At 43.0% G+C, this 21549-nt stretch overlaps 1 protein-coding gene across 1 annotated transcript in view; it reads right to left on the bottom strand.

Annotated features, from left to right (window-relative positions):
* SLC36A4 (solute carrier family 36 member 4) overlaps window positions 1-21549 on the bottom strand; it is a 415009-nt gene that overhangs the window by 227296 nt on the left and 166164 nt on the right. Inside the window, exon 9 of the mRNA XM_089656501.1 lies at window positions 9623-9792. Within this exon, the coding sequence (XP_089512627.1) occupies window positions 9623-9792 (170 nt within the window). The remainder of the gene's footprint in view (window positions 1-9622; window positions 9793-21549) is intronic.

Below are 21549 nucleotides of genomic sequence, written 5' to 3'. Positions count from 1 at the left end.
AGATCCTATTGAAATGAGTTTGTATTGCTAGCAAAGCAGGTCAAATGTAGTCTTTTGCATTCAAACAAATGCTTTTGGGTAGTGCAAAATCACTTGTTTGACAATAATGCAGACTACACAAGCCCTAAAGGAGGACTGCGGGTGAAGGAAGGAGGTTATGGATTTCACTGGGTCAGAATTGCTCCTATAATACAGCATGCAGCAGTCACAGGAAAGTACTTTCATAAATTCCAATATATACCACATTCCCATTTTACTGTTAATTTTCAATGCTGGGATAATTACAGACATTAACATTTTCATAAAAGTCCCAAAAGAGAAATAAAACATTTAAAGGCCTTTGGTAAGATTAGATTTAATATAACGTACAATTGGTTTTTCCATTTTCTGGACACTGAATTTAAGCTCTAACAAAATGTCTTGCTTGAAGCGGTTTAAATTGTACTTAAACTGAGCAGAAAAGAACATAAGGTGCAATTGCTGATGTACAGCTTACACTTAGTGAAAAGTTAGAACCAGTTTATTCCCAATCTACTGCGGCTTTATTCATTTCACCGTACACCAAAATATATTTTTACAGGCACATTTTTGCATAACCCATTTATGAAAAACTATGTTCTAAACTGTATTCAATATTAATTGCCTGGTTACAATTACACAACTGTCTCCTGTTTGCTACTGGCAAAGCAAAACAAGTTCCTTCCAATTTTTAAAGGGTTCATTTAGTAAATTACATTCCAGTTCAGAAAAAGCAGTTTGGAGCAGATATAGTGGTTAAGGGCTGCACATTTTATTCTCTACAATTCAGTGTCCTATTTGCTTTACGAAGTGTGACGAGAAAATTGCTCCATGTCGTCCATATCCCACCTCTCGGCACATGTCCAAAAGTGAACATGTCATTTGACAACCAAATGTAAAGCCACAATATAATTTTATAGGACAGAAACATTGACAATTAACTTTTAAATTATGGCTTTTATAGACCAATCTCCTTCTTCAGACATGTATTAAAGTATAACTAAAGGCAAAACTTCTTTTTGGATAGAGTGGAGGTGGACTAGAACACATGTCAAGTTTTTATTGCAGTCTGTACCCCCATTAGGGAGATTTACCCTCTCTATGCGTCCTGTTTACCATTATCATTGAAAGTAAAAGCAAAGGAAAATCCCAAATTTTGGGTTGTCCCCAGAAAAGTAATAGAGGGGAAATCTAGTTTTGGTGACCAAGGGGTTCCCAAGGGATTCCCTAATTTGCAGGGATTTCTTCTCATTTCCAGTTGTGGCCATGGGACAAGAAGTGAAGGTAAATCTCACCAATGTGAAGGACATGGCAAAAAAAAATGATGGAAGTTATAACCTTCTCTTACTCTATCCAAAATAAAAAAAAATGTTTGCCTATAGTTCTACTTTAAATTCTAGCAAACATACCTGCACTTCTTTAGGGCAATATAACTGTAGCAATTAAAATATGATGACCCAGTAGGATTTAAGTTGAGTAAACAACCACACTAAAAAGAACTCCTGGTTAACAATTAATTATATAGTTGAAATGCACATGTAGCAGTTTTTACATTTCAAACAGTAGATTCTAGTGCTGGTATTTTTAGGTTCAAGGACTGGTCTTTGGCGCAAGAGATCCTGATATGGGAGAGGCAAGCATGAACAAAAGCAGTTAAGCTTACATTAGAAAAGGGTAAGTTAGCATTAGAGATAAAGGTAACGTTAGTGTTAGGTTACATAGGAGGTCAGAGCAAGGTCCAATGTCAATTAGTTTTTTCTTCCCTTCAAAAAAAACGGCTTCTCTCCCCATATAAATCTATGAAAATGATTAAGCAGCTTGTCAACTGCAGGTAAAATGCTTCTGCAATGAATTCTGAACAATCTCAGAAGAATCTCAAACTAGTGTCAAAAGGACACGGAATTTGCCTGTTGAAGCCCATCGCAGGGATGTGCAATTCCTATCACCCAATGTCCAGAACGTGTAGTTGACTCTCTTCAGGGGTGTGGAAATATATAAAAAAAAACTACTTGTCCAAGGGACTAAACAGGGGTCCCAATCTACTTGTCGCTCATGAAAATCTATTCATTATGATAAAAAAAAATAATTTTTGCCAGAATGGAAAATATGAAGGGTTAATGTTTTTTTATTAGGCAGAAGTGCTTTTAGGAATGTCTGGGGTGTTTAAAAACAAAAGGGGCTTTATGGCGACTGAAACTTTTGTTCTCTATTTGTTGCTAGAAAACTCTTAGAACACCCAAACCTTTTTTAAAAATGGCACCGTTTACATCCAAGTAAACTGGAAGTGATATATGCTCATCGCTTCTTGTTTCCTATATCACAGAGGCAGACAGAGCGGTTCAGGTCTTTGCCCGCCTCTATGATCAGCCAGTGAAAGTGTCAACAGGTCAATTGGGTGTCCTAGTGGGACAGGACAACCCGTGGAAGGGGCACGAGAGGGGGGGGGTGAGATGTCCCCTCCCATTGATTGTAAAAGCAATCCAGGGGGTAGTTAGCCTGTATTTCAACTGCTTTCTCCTGGAGCAACAGTTTATTTAATAGGAAATTGTGGCCAGACTACAACCTTAACACTACAGACAATTTGAAAGAAGCTGTTCTGGCCCATGACCAATTATAAATACAGAGTCATCGTGATCAGTGCACTAAATCAGCCTAGTCATTTAAGGCTATTAGCAGGGATCAGAACCTCATAAAAATTAATCCACATCTGCCAAATTTTCCCTTTATGTGATCCAGTCCTTGTATTATGGCTTCCACAGCTTTTCACAGAGATATGGAGGCTACAAAAGTGTTTGTTTGGTCGTTACTTAAAAGCTAATAAGTGAGGGGATGCAGCAAAGTGGTGTCTGTCTCCAACACCGCTTTTCAACCTGGTCTCTACAGACTTTTCCAAGGGTTTTAATCCTCAATGCTATTCCATGCTTGTCTGAGTTTCTCCAAAAGTACTCCATGCAAGCTCCAATGCAGTGGGAGAAGGACCTGGGACCTATGACAGGGGATCAGTGGGAAGAAAGTTTGTATCAGTTACCACTTGTTCTCTTAATGTGTTTAAAAACCTCTCAAAACATCTCAATTGTATGATCTACTTAGAGTTCAATATACTCCATTATGCCTGTATAAAATGGGTATCCAGCCTGATTCTTTGTGTTATATTTAAAAGGGACCATGGTGACCTCATACATTTACTTGGCACTGCCCCAAGCTCCATCAATATTGGCAGAGAGTGCTTTACACAATTAATACAGTATTAAGAGCAAACATACCTTTAGACCTTAAATGCTGTCTGTTGAGCATTCTGGAATATATAGAACCTAGAGAAGTTACTCATGAAGCAATTTCCAGAGTCCTTTTTCTATCATGTAATTGCGTTTGGTTCATTGGAAATCTTTGGAACCTCCCTCCTTAAAGGAACTGAATCAATCAGTAGGTGACATCCTTCACTTAGAAAAGTATATTTACCAACATCGTGGATGCCCTGGTAAGTTTGGTAAGATATGGATGCCTTGGCTAATTAACTCTGGACTTGGTCCTTTAGGGCTGGTCCAAATGAGAATTGTGCAGTGCCCCTAGGGTTGATATTCCTTGTGAAACATCTCTTGCTGTAGTAATTGTATGTTTACTTTCTTCTCTCTCTATACTCTATACGACAGTATTTACTTGTGATTCTTTTGTAGCTGTATTTCAGTTTTGTGATTTTGGTTGAGCTGGACTGCTGTACTCTTACTTGTCCTTTGATAAAAATAAATAAATAAATAAACTGAAAGGTGCCCCAGTTTCCTATAAATTTGATCCTCCCTAATCAAACATTGGAGAAGCTTTTATTTGATCTAATGGCTTTAGTTACTAAAATGTGAATGTTCAAATAAATGCACATCCCTGACTGTTGAGACTTTCTTGAGTCTTTACAGTACAGAAATGTAAGGCTCCAATTGCCTCTTTTTTCTAAGTATCAATTTAATAAAATTATTAATGCTTTCTAAAAGCCTTTATATTTCTTGCATCATTAAACTGTATTCCCAACTTAAAAGTAGTTAGATAAATGCAAAGCTGTTCTGCTCAAATGTCTGGGGGAAACTAAGATCTTTCCTAAATGGAACTTTCTTGTAGATTTCAAAATTTTCTGCAATGTGGGTTAATGTTTTAAAAACCTTGTTTTGCATACCTAAGATATGCCCTATATTATTATTATTATACAGTATTTATGTAGCGCCAAAAGGTTTGCTCAGCACTGTACATTATAGTGGGGGACAGAACATGAGACAATACAGTAACAAAAAAAACAGTACACGAGGGGTTCGAGGGCCCTGCTCTTTCGATGTTACAATCTAGGAGGGAGGGGATAGTGGTACAGGAGGAAGTGGCTGTGGGGGATGGAGTGGTAGGAGGAGTGGAGGAGGGTGTGGTAGGCTTCCCTGAAGAGATTGGTTTTCAGGGTGCACCTAAAGGTGAGGAGGGTAGGTGACAGTCTGATGGATTGGGGTAGTGAGTTCCAGAGGATGGGGGAAGTCCTGGATAAGTCTTGCAGTCAGGCGTGGGAGAAGGAGACCAGGGAGCTAGAAAGTAGGAGGTCTTGTGAGGAGCGAAGAGTACGGGTTGGGTAGAATTTGGGTATCAGGTCGGTGAGGTAGTTTGGGGCAGCGTTATGAATGGCTTTGTATGTCTGTGTTAGTATTTTGAATTTAATGCGTTGGGCAATCGGAAGCGGGTGGAGGGAATGACAGAGGGGGGTGGCAGAAGCGGAGCGGTTGGTAAGGTGGAGGAGTCTGGCCGCAGAGTTCATGATAGACTGAAGTGGGGCTAGCCTGTGTTGGGGTAGGTGAGAAGGGAGTTGCAGTAGTCCAGACTTAAGATAATAAGGGAGTGAACGAGCTGTTTAGTAGTGTCTGGGGTTAGGAACGTACGTATTTTGGAGATGTTGCGGAGGTGGAGCCTGCATGAGTTTGCCAACGATTAGACATGGGGTTGGAAGGTCAGGTTTGAGTCTAGAGTGACACCTAGGACTTTGGCTTGCGGGGTGGGACTGATGGTGGCGTTGGTCGTGATGGAGAGGATGGGGGGGGGGGCGCGGGCTGGGGGGAAAATTAGGAGCTCAGTTTTGGAAAGGTTCAATTTGAGGAAATGGAACGACATCCAGTCTGATATGTCGTTCAGTAGGTGGGCGATACGGGCGGAGACTGAAGGGGTGAGGTGAGGGGTGGAGAGGTAAATTTGTGTGTCATCGGTGTAGAGGTGATAGTTGAAGCCGCGGGAGTGTATCAGTTTGCCGAGGGAGGAGGTGTAGATGGAGAAGAGTAGGGGCCCGAGGACAGAGCCTTGAGGGACCCCAACAGAAAGGGGGAGAGAGGGGGAGGTGGTAGCATTATAGGTAACGCTGAAGGAGCGTTGGGATAGATAGGAGGAGAGCCAGGAGAGAGCGGAGTATCTGATGCCAAGGGAGTGTAGTTTATTAAGGAGGAGGGGGTGGTCAACGGTGTCGAAGGCCGCGGAAAGATCGAGGAGGAGGAGGACTGAGTAGTGGCCAATAGCTTTGGCAGTTAGCAGGTCATTAGTGATTTTGAGTAGGGCGGTTTCGGTGGAGTGTAGGGGACAGAAGCCAGACTGTAGTGGATCGAGGAGGTTGTTGTCAGTGAGGTGAGAGCTTAGGCGATTGTAGACTAAGCGCTCAAGGAGCTTGGATGTAAATGGCAGCAGGAAGATGGGTCTAAGGTTGTTCAGATCGGTGGGGTCCAGAGAGGGTTTTTTGAGTATGGAGGTGATGTGCGCGTGCTTTAGGGGGGAGGGGAATGAGCCAGTAGAGAGGGAGAGCTTGAAGATGTGGGTGAGGGAGCGTAGGATGGAGGAGGATGGTGACCGAGGAGTTGTGTGGGGACAGGGTCAAGGGGGCAAGTGGTGAGGTGGGCTTCTGAGAAGACCCTAGTGACCTCCTCAGTGGTAGCAAGGCTGAAGGAGCGGAGTGTTGGGGAGGTTATAGTGTGCGGGGTGTTAGGTGTGGTGGGGGGCAGGGCAGTTGCGAGGTCTGAGGAGGGGGGAGTTGATGGGGTTATAGTGGGAGGAAGGCTAGGTGGGGAAGTAGATTGAGCAATGGCGATGTCCTTCCGGATTGCGTCGACTTTTTTTTGGAAGTGATTGGAAATCTCGTGGGCGGTGAGTGAGGTACTGGGTGGAGGTGGGGGGGGGGGGGAGAGTGGGGAGTTGAAAGCGGAGAAGAGCCGGCGAGGACAGGTGGAGAGGGTGTTGATGAGGGTTACGAAGTAGGCTTGTTTGGCGGTGTGGAGGGAGGAGGTGTAAGTGAGGAAGGTGGATTTGTAGAGGGAGAACGCTCGAGGGGATCTGGTTTTGCGCCATAATCACTCCAGCGCGCGACTGCGACATTTAAGATTTTTAGTGTGGTCGTTCTGCCAGGGTTGAAGTGGTCGAGGTCTAATGCTACATGTGGTTAGGGTAGCTAAGGAGTCTAAGGCAGCTGACAGCGGGTCGTGGCCAGGTCAGGGCATGACAATGGAAGGATACTGTTGTACAGATGGTCAGCTGCAGAGTGGAGAGGGGCGAGGTTCAGGTTGCGGAGGTTATGGCTGGTGATGGTTTGACGTTTGGGGAGGGAGGTGTTAGAGGATGGGGAGACGGAGAACGTAATGAAGTTGTGGTCAGAGAGAGGGAAAGGGGTGTTTGTGAGGTTGTGGAGGGTGCAGAGATGGGAGAAAACGAGGTCCAGGGTGCTCCCGTCGGTGTGGGTGGAGGACTGTGTGCACTGTGTGAGTGCAAAGGAAGAGGTTAAGTGGAGGAGTTGGGATGTAGCTGGGTTGTTGACATTGATAGGGATATTGAAGTCTCCAAGGATGATGGTGGGTAGCTCAGGAGAGGAAGAATGGTAGTCTTCGAGGAATCGGTATACGGGTCCAGGAGGTTGGTAGATTACTGCAATCCTCAGAGGGGTAGGAGAGAAGAGCCGGATGCAGTGGGCCTCGAAGGAGTGCCCTGATGATCAGTGTACATGTCCCTTCTGAGGAATGCCACTTATCGGCTCTCCTCTCCTCATGAGCAGTCAGCATGAGGAGGGGAATGCCGATAACCGGCATTTCCTTGCTTACATGCGATCAGCTGTGATTGGACACAGCTGATCACGAGAGAGCCAACATCATCGGCTCTTTCCACTGATCTGCTGTGTCCCAGGGACATAGCGCACCACCGATCGCCGATGCGCGCATGCACAGTTAGAGTGGGAGGACATCATATGACATCCTCCCAGAATGAGAGAACTGCCTCCCTCCTGTCCGTTCCTTATATGGTGGGCAGGAGGCGGTTAAAAGGAGCCATACCTGAAACCCTGCCTCTTACTCAATTTAGTCTGCTCCTTAACGCAGAGCTATTAAAGGAGAAGTATAGCCTAAGCTTTTTTGACTGTACTTCTCCTATGGATTACAGGAGTGCAGTTAGTTCTGCACTCTTGTGACCCATTTTTAGCCAACAGTGGGCTGAAGCCCATTTTCAGCTGACAACACAGAGCTGGTCCAGGCTCTGAAAAGTTGCCAACCATATGGTCAGGATCCACCCAGCGATCCACTGAAAGCCTGGGCCACCCACCCCCTCCACGGTGGGTGACTGCTGACTGATAGTCACTGCTCTGTGCTCAGAGCGGAGGGGGAGAACTGAGCGATCGCTCATCCATCCATCTAGGTGATTATAATGTTTTGGTTTTTTCTACAGCCCGTATTTCTCTTTTAGGTCTCATGCACACATTTTTAGAGCTTCTAAACGCCCCTCCAGATTATCCTAGGTGTCCATGCACACATACACTTTTAGACGCTTTTAGTGGCAGGGGCTCTTAGGAGTTGTAAAAAAAAAAAAAACCCACTGCCAGTGTGTCCAAGAGCACTAGTGTTTTGGCGGAAAAAATACTTGACGCAAAGACACTTTTACAAGCTTGCTTTTTTCTGTCAAAACATTGCTGCCAAGAGGAGGAGCGTTTTTAAAATGTCCTGCGTGCATGAGGCCTTAAAGCTCACTACACAAGCTCGTCCTCTGATGCAGAACAACATTAGTCAGTCTCTCTCATCCCTGCCATCCCTTCTTAACACAGACACGCACCAGTCTCCTCAAATTAGAAATGAGGAAGCCAATCCTCTATTCCATCAGGGGTTTTTTTTTCCCTGCCTGTAAACTCCCCTGCAGCTAAACTCCTGAAAACGCCTATAGTGTGCATTGACACAGACTAACATGAAGGGGCATTTGGAAGAAATAACAGGAGAAAAATAAAAACTCAAAACAGCTCAAATGCCTATAGAAGCAGCTTCTTTGATCTGCAGTTTGCATAAGGCCTTAGTGCTATATTTTTTAAAATCCAGTGACGCCTTGCTCTACACATGCTCAGTTGCTCCCTATTCTCGGCAATGTGCCTAAATCAGAACCTCTAGAGGCTGATCAGGTGACAGCTTTAGGATTTACGGTTGCTGAAGGGGGAAAAAAGCAACAGGAATGACGCAGACTGTGTGAAGGAACACAGAGTAGGGAAGAAGAAAAGAAAAGCAGGAGAGGTGACAGGACAAACTCTGTTGCCTGGGAGACACAGAAGAGTTAAAACTATAAGGAGATCGTATCTTATCTCCCTGATTATTTCTCCTTTTTCCCTCATTGGCAGCCTGTAAACTTCAGCACTGTTCCACTCTAACTGAGCCAATGCATACAATCAAAACTGGAAATGTACAGATTTTAATTGAAAAAACTGACATATAGTTTATGAAACCAATGAGAGGGGGGAAAAGTTCCAAGTTAGTGACTGCTCTGGGCAGAAGAAAGAGGAGCAATGCAGGAGGCAATTTAAACCACAAACTAATTTAAAGCCGAGTTCCAATCAAAAGTGGATGCTCCAATTATTTGCCTCCTCCCCCCCATGCCATATTTGGAACCTTTTTGGGGGGGAGCGGATACCTGTTTTTGACAGGTACCCACCCCCACTTCTGGCTGTCACAGCCTGGTGCCCACAGTAGAGATACCAGCGCCGTGGAGGAGAGAAGGGACACCGCGGGTGAGAACATTGCTGGGCTCAAGGACAGGTAAGTGTGTGTTTATGAAAAGTCAGCAGCTACAGTTTTTGTAGCTGCTGACTTAATAAACAAAAAAAAAATCCGAAAAAAAAAAAAAAATGGAACTCCGCTTTAAGTAGCACAATTATTAATGTACACTGTATGTTCTTTTGTTCTAGAACATTAATTGTTATCAAGCTGTTATGGGTAAAGTTTTACTTTAAGCTAAATAGAGAGGACTTTGTAGCCTTAGCTACAGTGGGGTTTTTTTTTTGGCAGAATTTCCAATTCAAGGACTGGTTTTAATACTTCTATGGAATTGCTCTATTAGCAAGTTGCCAAGTTTGTTTAAGAAAGTTTCATCTAGAGGTTTGGGACACGCTCATACTAATTATCCCATCTTCTCTGACTAATCTTTTTCTTCTTTATAGAATATAAATGCCTTAATCTTTTTGCGGCACAGGAAATCAGAGGACATGTTTGAGGAGCTGACAGTGCATGCACATTGTGTTTTCACGGAATGCTCTGTGCTCGGAAAAGTTGCGCAAAAATTTATCAAAGATAAGAAACATGAAGGTACTCACCAGGAATCTTGAGGAAGGTTTAGAGTGATGCTGCCTTTGATTTTCTCTCCAAAGCTCAGGTACCCCACTGTGGCCAGAGAGATATACAAAACTGTCACTATTGCCATGCCAATGTTCAAAGCTTTTGAAAACTCTTTCTTGTTCCTCATTTGGTTTTCCAGGGGAAGAACCTATAATAAGGAGACATCAAGACAAGGCACACACCATTGTTCAGAATTTTGTATTGCAGCCAAACTGATCTATTTATTTGTATTAAAAAGAAGGCAATTTTCAACCCAGACGCATTTACCTCACCATTAAAAAAACAATCCCATTTTGTTTTTATTTTACCAAAGTTGCCATCTGCTATAAGTATTAAAAAAATTAACCCAATCAAAAGCTGTAGGCTGTAGCTGTAGGCACCTGTAAGGGACCGCCCGGCGGTACCACTAGCACTCCACTGAATAGGCGTCCCCAGCGCACAGAATCTAAGTCCCAGAGTGCTTGTTCACCAGGGCCCCTGATGGTGGGGATGGACTTGGAGCACCCCGAGACCAGGTCGTGGCTACTGGGTACGTCCGTCAGTGGTAGTGGTATACGCCGAGGGCTCCCACGGGAAAGAGTCTGATATGAGGAGGTCTGAAGACCCCACTGCGAGGGATGGATGGATGGTTGAGCAAGGTCAGACAGGCCGGGTCGGTAACAGAGAGGACAGTGCGGTACAAGGCAGCTGGCAGAGAATAGTCGGGTCACACGCCAGGTCAGCAACAGCAGGTCAGATCCGATAGGGGGCATCCAGGAGAGAGGTCAGACAAAGCAAGGGTCAGGACAGGAGAATATGGCAAGGTCAGGTACAATCCGGGTCAATAACTCACAGGGCACAGGTTCGCAGATTCAGGAATGCAGGTAAGACCAGAAGGCACTGAATGACAGCTCAGGGCCGTTTAAATATCACGCCCTGCGCTGCCAATGGTGCCCAGCGGGCGGCCGCGGCTTCTACTGCGCATGCGCGAACTCGAACGCCGCATTTGGCCCGGACCTAGTGCCCGCGTCCCTGCACAGGGCGGCGCACTGCGCCGGGACCATCGCTGCGGGGATCGCGGAGATCCCCGACAGCACCTTTTAAAAAAATATATTTTTATTTTAATTCCAGCAGTGAACTCTCCCTGCAATCGTTTCTGACTTTGCACCCATCCAATTGAGATTCTGGCTGCTGCGGATACAGAACAAATGTTCACATTCCTCCTGTTTCATTCTCCTTAATTATAAAAGAAATGTGGATAGTTATGCCAATAATTTGCTGTAACCTTTAAAGGCATTACATTTGCAAAGGTTTGTGGTCACCTGACCATCACACCTATATAAGCTTGTTGGACATCTTATGTCATAACCATGGGCTTTAATTGCCTCCTCCCCCTTTTGCAGCATAACAGCCTCCACTCTTTTAGGAAATTTTCCACAATATTTTGTAGAGTGTTGCATTGTATGTCCATTCAGCCCAAAGAGCATTTGTGAGGTAAAGTACTGATGCTGAAAGAGAAGTCCTGGATCCACAGTCAGAATTCCAGTTCATCCCAAGGGCTCAGGGTCAGGGCTTTGTGGAGGCCACTTGAGTTCCTTCATACCAAACTCATCAAGCAATGTCTTTATGGAACTGGCTTTGTGCACAGGGGCACAGTCATGCTGGGGAAAAAAAACAGACTTTCCTCAAGCTGGTTAGAGGGTGTGCTATTGTCTACAATGTATTTTTATGCTGTAGCATCAACAATACCCTTCACTGGAAGCACCTGAACCTGAAAATCTGGATAGCAACCAGTGTTCCAATTCACCCCAAATGTGTCCAATAGGGTTCTTCATCTCAGTGCTGTTGATTTCTTCCAGTCCATTTCAGCAACTCATTGACTACATAAACTGGCTCCATCCTCAGCAGCACATCATTCCCCTGCTTCCCGATCATGGCAACAGTGAACCATGTCTGCACAATGTGTGTAGAAACTGTAAGTGAACTGTTCCTATCAGAGGCCCATGTGACAACACAAGAGCACATATGAGGGATAGTTGTCAGCTTATAACAGGGAGCCTGAACATGGCCTTTATGATGGCATAACCAGATGTTATTTTAATGAAAGCTACAAATTTGAAAACACCAAAAAGCAACTTTTGAAATGACATTAACACGTTAAAGCTTATATAAGATTTTAGTGATTAGGTTCAAATCTATTTTAATGACAAAATGTGGTCATTGTTGCACATTTTTAATTGTGTGAAAACAACATGGAATAAGCTAGTATTCCCCTTTAGGTAAAATCGAAATGCTCATGCTGATGACATATATTGATATCCATTACCTGCTGTAATTATTTGGCATTTCAGTCAATTACATGGTTATAAAACCTGGTACACAGTAAATGTCTATTAATTGTTCCCCCTTGTTTTTGGAAGAGCCTTACGGTGTAACATTTCCAGAGGCTTTACAACAATCTGTAGCACTGAATGGCCATCTATCACGTCATGATCTACTGCAGAACAAATTGTGGCCATGGTTATATAGAGTTATCACAAGCATACATTGAATTTGCAGGAAGTGGACCGTTTTAGGGATGATAAATGATGATAATAAGAACATTTGAAGCTGCAGGATGCTCGGGAAATGAATGCCTAGCTCCAAAGTTTAATCATTTAAAAATAAAATATTTATAATACGGGCTAAGGACCAACTCCAGGCAACAAATAAAGTCAATACGCAAACTGGCAAACAGTATCAGAGAAAGTCCACTCAGTTTACCATCATGTAGTGTTTTATTGCAGGATGTCTTGTGCTGAGGGAACATTAATCTAAAGAATTCTTTTAAAGGCTTTGGAATTCTGTTATTAACAGCTGCCTGGGCAGACTAGCAGTTAAGAACCAATTAACAATCATGTAGTCATCATACCCCCAGCATTAAAGTGGTTGTAAAGGCATAAGGTTTTTTTTTTTTTTTGTTTACCTTAATGCATTCTCTGTATTAAATAAAGCCCCCAAATGTTTATCTGGCTTCTCTTTTGATCCAGTGCCGTGCTCGCTCTCTGCTCACAAGACACAAAGGCAGCAATAGGAGCCACTGGCTCAATCAATTCCTCTGAGAAGGGAGCAGGGGGGCGGAGCCTCACTGTGCATGTCTATGGATGCATATAGCCTGGCTTGGGACTGAGTCCCCTGTGCACCTCCATAGCAAGCATCTTGCTATATTGGTGCTTGCAGAAGAGAAGAAGCCTAAGAGCGTCTGTGGGAGATTCCAGAAGAGTAGGTTCATGGCCGATCTGTGCAATACCATTGCACAGAGCAGGTAAGTTTACCATGTTATTATTTTAAGAAAAACAATTAGAGCCTTTACAAGCACTTTAATATCATCAATACTGATGGAATATAGCAGCAAAGAGTAAACAATTCTAGTGAACGTATTGCTTGGTTTTGGTGACCAACGGAGACAATCGGGGTCTACATGTGTCTATAAGGTGAAATATTAATGTCATTTTTTTAACACTGAAATTTTTAATAGATATATGCCATTTTGCCAAAAGTATTGGGATGTCTGCCTTTACATGTACATGAACTTTAATGGTATACCAGTCTTAGTCTGTAGGGGTCAATATTGAGCTGGACCACCCTTTGCAGCTATAACAGCTTCAACTCTTCTGGGAAGGCCATCCACAAGGTTTAGGAGGGTGTCTATGGGAATGTTTGACCATTTTTCCAGAAGCATTTGTGAGGTCAGGCACTGATGTCGGACGAGAAGGCCTGGCTTGCAGTCTCTGCTCTAATTCATCCCAAAGGTGTTCTATTGGGTTAAGGTCAGGACTCTTTGCAGGCCAGTCAAGTTCCTCCACCCCAAACTTGCTCATCCATGTCTTTATGGACCTTGCTTTGTGCACTGGTGAGCAGTCATGTTGGAACAGGAAGGGGCCATCCCCAAACTGTTCCCACAAAGTTGGCAGCATGAAATTGTCCATAATGTCTTGGTATGCTGACTCCTTAAGAGTTCCCTTCATTGGAACTAAGGGGCCAAGCCCAACCCCTGAAAAACAACTCCACACCATAATCCCCTCTCCACCAAACTTTACACTTGGCACAATGCAGTCAGGTAAGTACCGTTCTCCTGGGTACCGCCAAACCCAGACATGTCCATCGGATTCCCATGAAGTATGAGAAGAGTGATTCATCATTCCAGAAAACACATCTCCACTGCTCTACAGTCCAGTGGCGGCATACTTTACACCACTGCATCCGACGCTTTGCATTGTACTTGGTGATGTAAGGCTCGGATGCAGCTGTTCGGTCATGGCAACCCACTCCATGAAGCTCTCTATGCACTGTTGTTGTGCTAATCTAAAGGCCACATGCATGTGCTGACCCCGCTCTGTCATTTCATGTGGCCTACCACTTCGTGGCTTAGTTGCTGTTCCCAGTTGCTTCCACTTTGTTATAATACCACTAACAATTGACCGTGGAATATTTAGCAACAAGGAAATTTCACTGATGGACCTATTGCAAAAGTGGCAAACTATCACGGTACCACGCTTGAATTCACTGAGCTCCTGAGAGTGACCTATTCTTTTACAAATGTTTGTAGAAGCAGTCTGCATACCTAGGTGCTTGAATTTATGCACCTGTGGTCATGGAGGTGATTGGAACACCTGAATCCAAAGATTTGGGAGGGGTGTGCCAATACTTTTGGCAATATAGTGTATGTGTGACTGTATGTGTGGTATGCAGTAAGGTCTGTCTGTAAGATCGCACAGAAGAGAGTTTATGAGTGTATCTTTAGAGGATAAGGCAGCAACATGTACCAGTCCTTCTCACCTCCCTTTGAATAAAGTCATTGTTTTAGAAGTCAAATCCTATTCCTTTGGCAAAAGAAGTACCAGTTTGTTGACAGGCCTGAAGTAAAGTCATGCTGATCCTTCTTTAACTACCTTGACAGCTACTTTTCAAACTTTTCCATCACTGCTTGGTGCAGTCTTTGTAATGAGACCCAGAGACCTATGGTTGCAGTTGGCATTCTTTTCTTTCAAGAGGACTATGTACCCACTTGTAGGTTGGATTTGCCAGTTTGCCATTTGTTACGACCTTGAAAACTGCAATGGTGCACCTTCTTCTATTGACTCCAGAAGATATTGCCAAGGTGCTGAACTTGCTGTTGGTGATGTTAAACCAGCAATGCAATAAAGTGATGTTAACCTGGAACAATAAGAGGATTCTGTTCCTTACTGAACAGATTGGACTTCTCTATGTGACCATTTCAAAGTATCTTGTTGTGATCAATCATTGGGTTCAATCTGTAGAGTGGACTATCTTTAGAAAAGTTTAGTCCCTAATGACCTTTTCTGCTTGTGAATTTTCCTTGATGGTGAGAGGCTCTTTACAGATGTGCCATCCACGACATTCTTAATGATCCTTAGTATTGGTTGCAAATTGATGAGTAACATGGGTAAGTTGTGTGATAGCTCAGTCGACAGAAGATCATTTTGAAAAAACGTTCAAAATGGAGAACTCAGCATCATCTCTGAATTCACAGAAGTGTTGAGTATAACAGCATTAGCTCTGATTTCTTAATCAGAATAAGGATTAACCAGTTCAAATGTAAAATCAGTGTGAACTGTGATGGGTTCATCGTTCTTGTGATACCATCAGAACCTGAGGAAGCTTCTGTTGTCTTCTTGAACACTGAAACAGTAGAACATTTGCTGAATTTCAGCTATAACAGCAAATGGTTCCTGTCTGAAATGGGGCAAAACTCCTATTAGGTTGTCTTTCAGATTATGCCCCATGAGGAGAACATCAATAAGGAAAACATCTTTATATTAAAAACCTGAGTCAAAGGCCACCCCAATTTGATCTGGCTTACAAGGATGGTACATGCCAAAGAATGGGAGGTACCAACATTCCTCTACTTCACTAAGAGGTGGTGCGTGTACAGCATGATTTCTCACAAACTACTTCTGCATAAAGTCAACAAAGTGTTTCTTCATCTCAGGATTTCTGTTCAGGGTGCGTTGCAAAGAGGTAAATCATGCTTCTGCATGCTGAACATTATTTGGTAGTTTCTTTCTTGAAATAGGTTTTACAAGATTTCAGTGGTAGTGGTATTACCCAGTTTTTGCAATTGTCCCAACACAACTCCTTACTCGTAATTTTTATGAACTCCATGTCTTCCATGGGGGCTGCCAGCTCATTGTCTTTAGTTGTTACATTGAACACAGTGGTGACATGATCATCCCAGAAATGAAGGGCCTTTTTATCACCTAGTGTATAGAATTGTTTCATGCAATAATGCAAAGTCTTTCTTTGAAATGGTAGTGATGTGGGTACTGTTCAAAACCATTACCACCATTTGGCTAGGACACATCTTGAAATAAAAAAACAGTGAAAGACATTACCCAGACCAGTGTTCCACAACCTTTTTTCAGTCAAGGCACCCTCTAAAAGTATGCACAACCTTAAGGCACCCCATTCCAAAATGTAAAAACTAAAGTAATAGTTTTACATAATGCAGCAACATTCACGCACGTAGGACACCCAATGTTAAAGGTTGAAAAGAAACCTTTGCACACTGCTACTGACTAGTATTCCAATGTTTCTCTTTTCCCTAAGTTTCTCTCTCTCACTCAGCCAGAGTGACCCCAGTGCTAATGGAGAGGGTGTTAGAAGCCTTCCTTAATCTAACATAGAATATCTGCTTAATAATATTACTAACATACAGTGAGGAACAGAAGTATTTGAACACCCTGCGATTTTGCAAGTTCTCCCACTTAGAAATCATGGAGGGGTCTGAAATTCATATTGTAGGTGCATTCCCACTCTGAGAGACAGAATTAAAAAAAAATTCAGGAAATCACATTGTATGATTTTTAAAGAATTTATTTGTCTTGCACTGCTGAACATAAGTATTTGAACACCTGAGAAAATCAGTGTTAATATTTGGTACAGAAGCCTTTGTTTGCAATTACAGAGGTCAAACGTTTCCTGTAGTTCTTGACCAGGTTTGCACCCACTGCAACAGGGATATGGGCCCACTCCTCCACACAGATCTCCTCTAGATCTGTCAGGTTTCGGGGCTGTCGCTGAGCAACACGGAGTTTCAACTCCCTCCAAAGATGTTCTATTGGATTTAGGTCTGGAGACTGGCTAGGCCACTCCAGAACCTTGATATGCTTCTTACGGAGCCACTCCTTGATTATCCTGGCTGTGTGCTTCGGGTCGTTGTCATGTTGGAAGACCCAGCCACGACCCATCTTCAGTGCTCTGACTGAGGGAAGGAGGTTGTTGCTCAAAATCTCACAATAAATGGCCCCATTCATCCTGTCCTTAATACAGTGCAGTCGTCCTGTCCCCTTCGCAGAAAAGCACCCCCAAAGCATGATGTTACCACCCCCATGCTTCACAGTAGGGATGTTGTTCTTGGGATGCAACCCATCCTTTTTCCTCCAAACATGACGAGTGAAGTTTAGACCAAAAAGTTCTACTTTGGTCTCATCTGACCACATGACTTTCTCCCATGCCTCCTCTGGATCATCCAGATGGTCATTGGCAAACTTCAGACGGGAATGGACATGTGATGAGATGACTTGAGCAGGGGAACCTTCCATGCAATGCATGATTTGAAACCACAACAGCGTAGTGTTCTACCGACAGTGACCTTTGAAACTGTGGTCCCAACTCTCTTCATATCATTGACCAGCTCCTCCCTTGTAGTTCTGGGCTGATTCCTCATCTTTCTTATCAGTGATACCCCACGAGGTGAGATCTTGCATGGAGCCCCAGTCCGAGGGAGACTGACAGTCGTCCTTAGCCTCTTCCATTTTCTAACAATTGCTCCAACAATTTGATTTTATTTCACCAAGCTGCTTGGCAATTGCCCCGTAGCCCTTTCCAGCATTGTGGAGGTCCACAATTTTGTCTCTAGTGTCTTTTGACAGCTCTTTGGTCTTGCCCATGGTAGAAGTTGGCGTCTGACTGACTGTGGGGTGGACAGGTGGCTTTAAAGAGCTCAGGCAGGTGCTACTAAGTTAGATTAATGAGTGGAGTAGAGGAGGACATTTTAAAGGCACAGTAACAGGTCTTTGAGAGACAGAATTCTTGCTGTTTCTAAGGTGTTCAAATACTTATGTTCAGCAGTGAAGACAAATACATCCTTTAAAAATCATATAATGTGATTTTCTGATTTTTTTTTTTTATTCTCTCATAGTGGGAATGCACCTACAATGTGAATTTCAGACCCCTCCATGATTTCTAAGTGGAAGAACTTGAAAAATCGCAGGGTGTTCAAATACTTCTGTTCCTCACTCTATGTATGAATGTGTTGGATCTTAATAGAACAATTGAGTTGTTATAATCCTATTTGTTCTAGATTGGGAACATAAGTTTTTTTTTACTCCTTCATGACTCTACATCTGGCCTGTTAACAAACAGACCTTTATAGTCTATGTGAATATATCCATGTGAATATATATATGGTTTTTTTTTTTCTGTACACTCTAGCAACATGCTGTAGTCATGAATTGGCTAGCTTTCCGTCACCCTGGTTGAAAAAGGCTGACCCTGACAGACGTTGCCTATGAAGATCTAAGATAGGTACAGTCATTGGACATATGGTGTGTTATGTGGCCCACTGATTTGTTGGCAAGCCCTGTGTACCCTTGGGATGTCTCGGCCAAGAAGCAGAAAAATATCAGCATTGAGCTGGTATAGGGTCAGTATGTCTCTAAAGTGAGTAGTGAGAGGCAGCTGCAGGAGTAGTGATCTCCTCTCTGTTGACAGGAATCTGATTGCACTCAAGAAGAGCGGGCATTGGTATTTCTACATTGCCATTTAGGGGAACAACTACAAGACCAATGACTCTCCTGTCTGAAATTTCTGCAATGGCAGTACAGGTGTCCATGGTATATAGTAAGGCATCTCCTGTTGTGTTTAACAGGTCAAAAAGCTTTGATCTTCCAATAGACTTGTTATCCATCATCTAGAGCAGCATAAAGTCCTAAAGCTTTTTCAGGTTGATCCTTGCGGTACACACATACTAAATATATTTTGACACAGAATTGTCCTTCTCCACAAACATCTGTACATGTGTACAAATCTGGAGTATGAGGCAGTGTTTGGTCTGTACTCTCGCCACCATGCTTTGTCCACAGGTAATCCTTCTGCGGTAGAGTGGGACTGTCTTCAAGTGAATGAAGTACTTGCACGTGATCATCACTGTCACATTCTATGCACTAAAATGTAGCCTTAAGCCAGATATATGCAGAATAAAATTCAGCCTGTTTAGCAGAGACCGGCCAAATTTCAATTCATGTATGGGCAGGCTGAGTTTACTCAAGTAGATCTATTTATCAACTTGGGTACAACCAGTCTGTTGGATATTGCTGCATGCGATTACTACCAGCAGCTATAGCCCCTGGCAACAATCGTATTGTGCTGGCCAGGAAGGCTCCCAAAGGTTTATGCGTTCAGCAAATTAAGGGCCTAGTCACCTGATAATCAAAAGTTTGGATTTCCAGGCTGTAGTTGTCAGGTTGGTCATCAAACCTAGTGAGACCTGTCTTGGTGAGCTCTTTGCGAAGCATACCTCAAGCAAACTATGACATGCCTGTGTTTGTGGACGTTGGATGTACAGTTGCATGTGGAACAAAGACAGCTACATTGGCTGGTGCACTGAGAATGAGTGACTTTAGGATGTGTAGTGGTGCAAAGGCATTCATAGGTGATACTACTTCAGATATGGTTGCAGCTGTGGAGCAGTGGTAGAAGATAATTGACTAGCCTCATGATAAGATGTATAAACTAAACTGCAGCGCTGCATAGCAAAAACATGGCATAAATTGCAGTATCTATACCATAGTTTGTAGACGCTATAACTTTCAAACAAAGAAATCAATATACACTTATTAGGATGTAGAAGTAGTGCAGCGCTCTATATATATATATATATATATATATATATATATATATACCCCATATATATACCCCAAGACATATATGACAGATATAACAACAAAGATACAGATTACTAGATACTCCAATAGTCCTTAGATGAATCAAGTGCTCAACAGGTGCTCAATAGGTGCATAAATACCTATCAAGGATTTGTGACATGCACAACACAAGACAAAACTGTGTCCTTAACTGGAATAAAAAACTCTTCATGCAGATGTGAGACCGATATGTGACAATCCTCGGTGTCTGGGGTGCCCCCTCACCTTCCTGCCCCGGCCCCACAGGGCCAATGGGCCTAGTAGTACTCCAAAGAATTGATTCCTCGTTAGTAGTGGTGTTGGGACTCTCTCCTCCTCTATATACACAGTTTCCCTTGTGCAATCCTCCTTCTTAAGGTCAATAGCTCTCCATATTCGTCCCCAATAAAGCAAGAAGATCCAGCATAGTGTAAAATCTTTCTTTATTGTACATCATGGGACACAGAGCAGGCTATAATCATTACTATCTGGGTTATACGCCACCTATAGGTGGATGGACACTGGCAGATCAATCAAACAGGAAGGCCTCCTCTAGATAACCCCTAGAGTAGCAAAAAGAGGCCTGGTCATTAAGGGGGGTAAATCCTCAGGAGGGCAAGTGGTTAAGGCACACTCTTTGAGAACTCTCAAAGGGGAATTGTTTGAGAGCGCCCTCTAGTTGCAGTACCTCATTAAAAGGCTGAGAAAGGAGTGTTTACCTTGTCTGCTTAATTCCTGATCTGGAAAGAATTCTGATTCTTGCTGTGCTGTTTTGCTATGACATTGTGCTGAAAATGAAAGATTTAATTGACAGTCTCTGAGAAAAGTAGAATTTGCTTAGCTGTGTGCGTGGTTAGCAGTTGTTTGTGGAACACAGGCTGTTTTCTGTGTCACTTGCTTGATAAGAAATTATGAGCAGAAATCAGAATTGCATGTAGTAGCGTAGACAGCGTTTACTCTATACATGTACAGTATAATGCACAACTTGACTTATGTATCAACTCATTTAGTCAGGGTTAACATAACCTTTAAAAAAAAAAATCAATACCAAAATAGGCATTTGCCCTCCATTGTATTAATGTGTCCTCGAGAACTCCAGGCAAAACATTTTCTTTTGGATATAGGGTAAAAAGGTTAGAGCATCTCTCTAGTTTGTATTGCTTTCACCGAACTAGAGATGGGAAGGCCTATGAACAAAAAACGAAAAGAAATTAGGGGAAATTTTTTTTTGTTTTCATTTTTTCCAAAGTTGTTTTTTTGGGGGGGGGGTTTTCTCAGAAAAATTAGAAAAAGTGTGGAATATGTCCTTTTACAATGATAAATAATATATCTATGATGGTGTTTTTCAAATTTTTTCCAGTCAGGGCATCCTTGAAAAATATTTTCAGTCTCGCAGCACCCCATATTAAGCCTTGCTTCACGTTACTGTGTGTTGCAAAACACAAAAGCATGCCCGTTCAGACAAATCTGCTGCTCTTTAGCACATGTGCAGGGTTCAATTAAGTCCTAATGGTACCCCACACTTTAGTAAATGCAGTGTGTTTTTGGCGATTGCTGACCTACAAGATCGCCTTTATGAAGCTTACAATAATATAGAAGATCTTGAGAATCACACCCGCTGGTACAACTTCAGCATAAGAGGTCTTCCTGAAACGGTCAAAGATATCGCCTCCATCGCCCATTCCCTTATGCAATCTGCGGTGCCAGCTACTGACGAAATCCACATGGAAATAGATCATATCCATAGAGTTTCTTGTCCCTTTAAAGCCAGATAGACCTCCTTGGGATGCAATTGTGAAGCCCCACTTCTTCAGGATTAGGGAGGCAGTGATGCAAGAGAACATCCTAATTTGAAAGTTGATGACTACAAGATCCAAGTATTTGCAGATATTACTCAAGCTACCATTCAAAAAAGGAGGGCATTCAAACCGTTGCTTTTACCCCTGATCCAAATTAGAGTC

Source organism: Staurois parvus, unplaced genomic scaffold, assembly GCF_062004578.1.
Source record: "Staurois parvus isolate SC_StPar_1 unplaced genomic scaffold, SC_StPar_1.0 ptg000027l, whole genome shotgun sequence".
Taxonomy (NCBI): domain Eukaryota; kingdom Metazoa; phylum Chordata; class Amphibia; order Anura; family Ranidae; genus Staurois; species Staurois parvus.
This window is presented reverse-complemented; position numbering and strand designations above follow the sequence as displayed.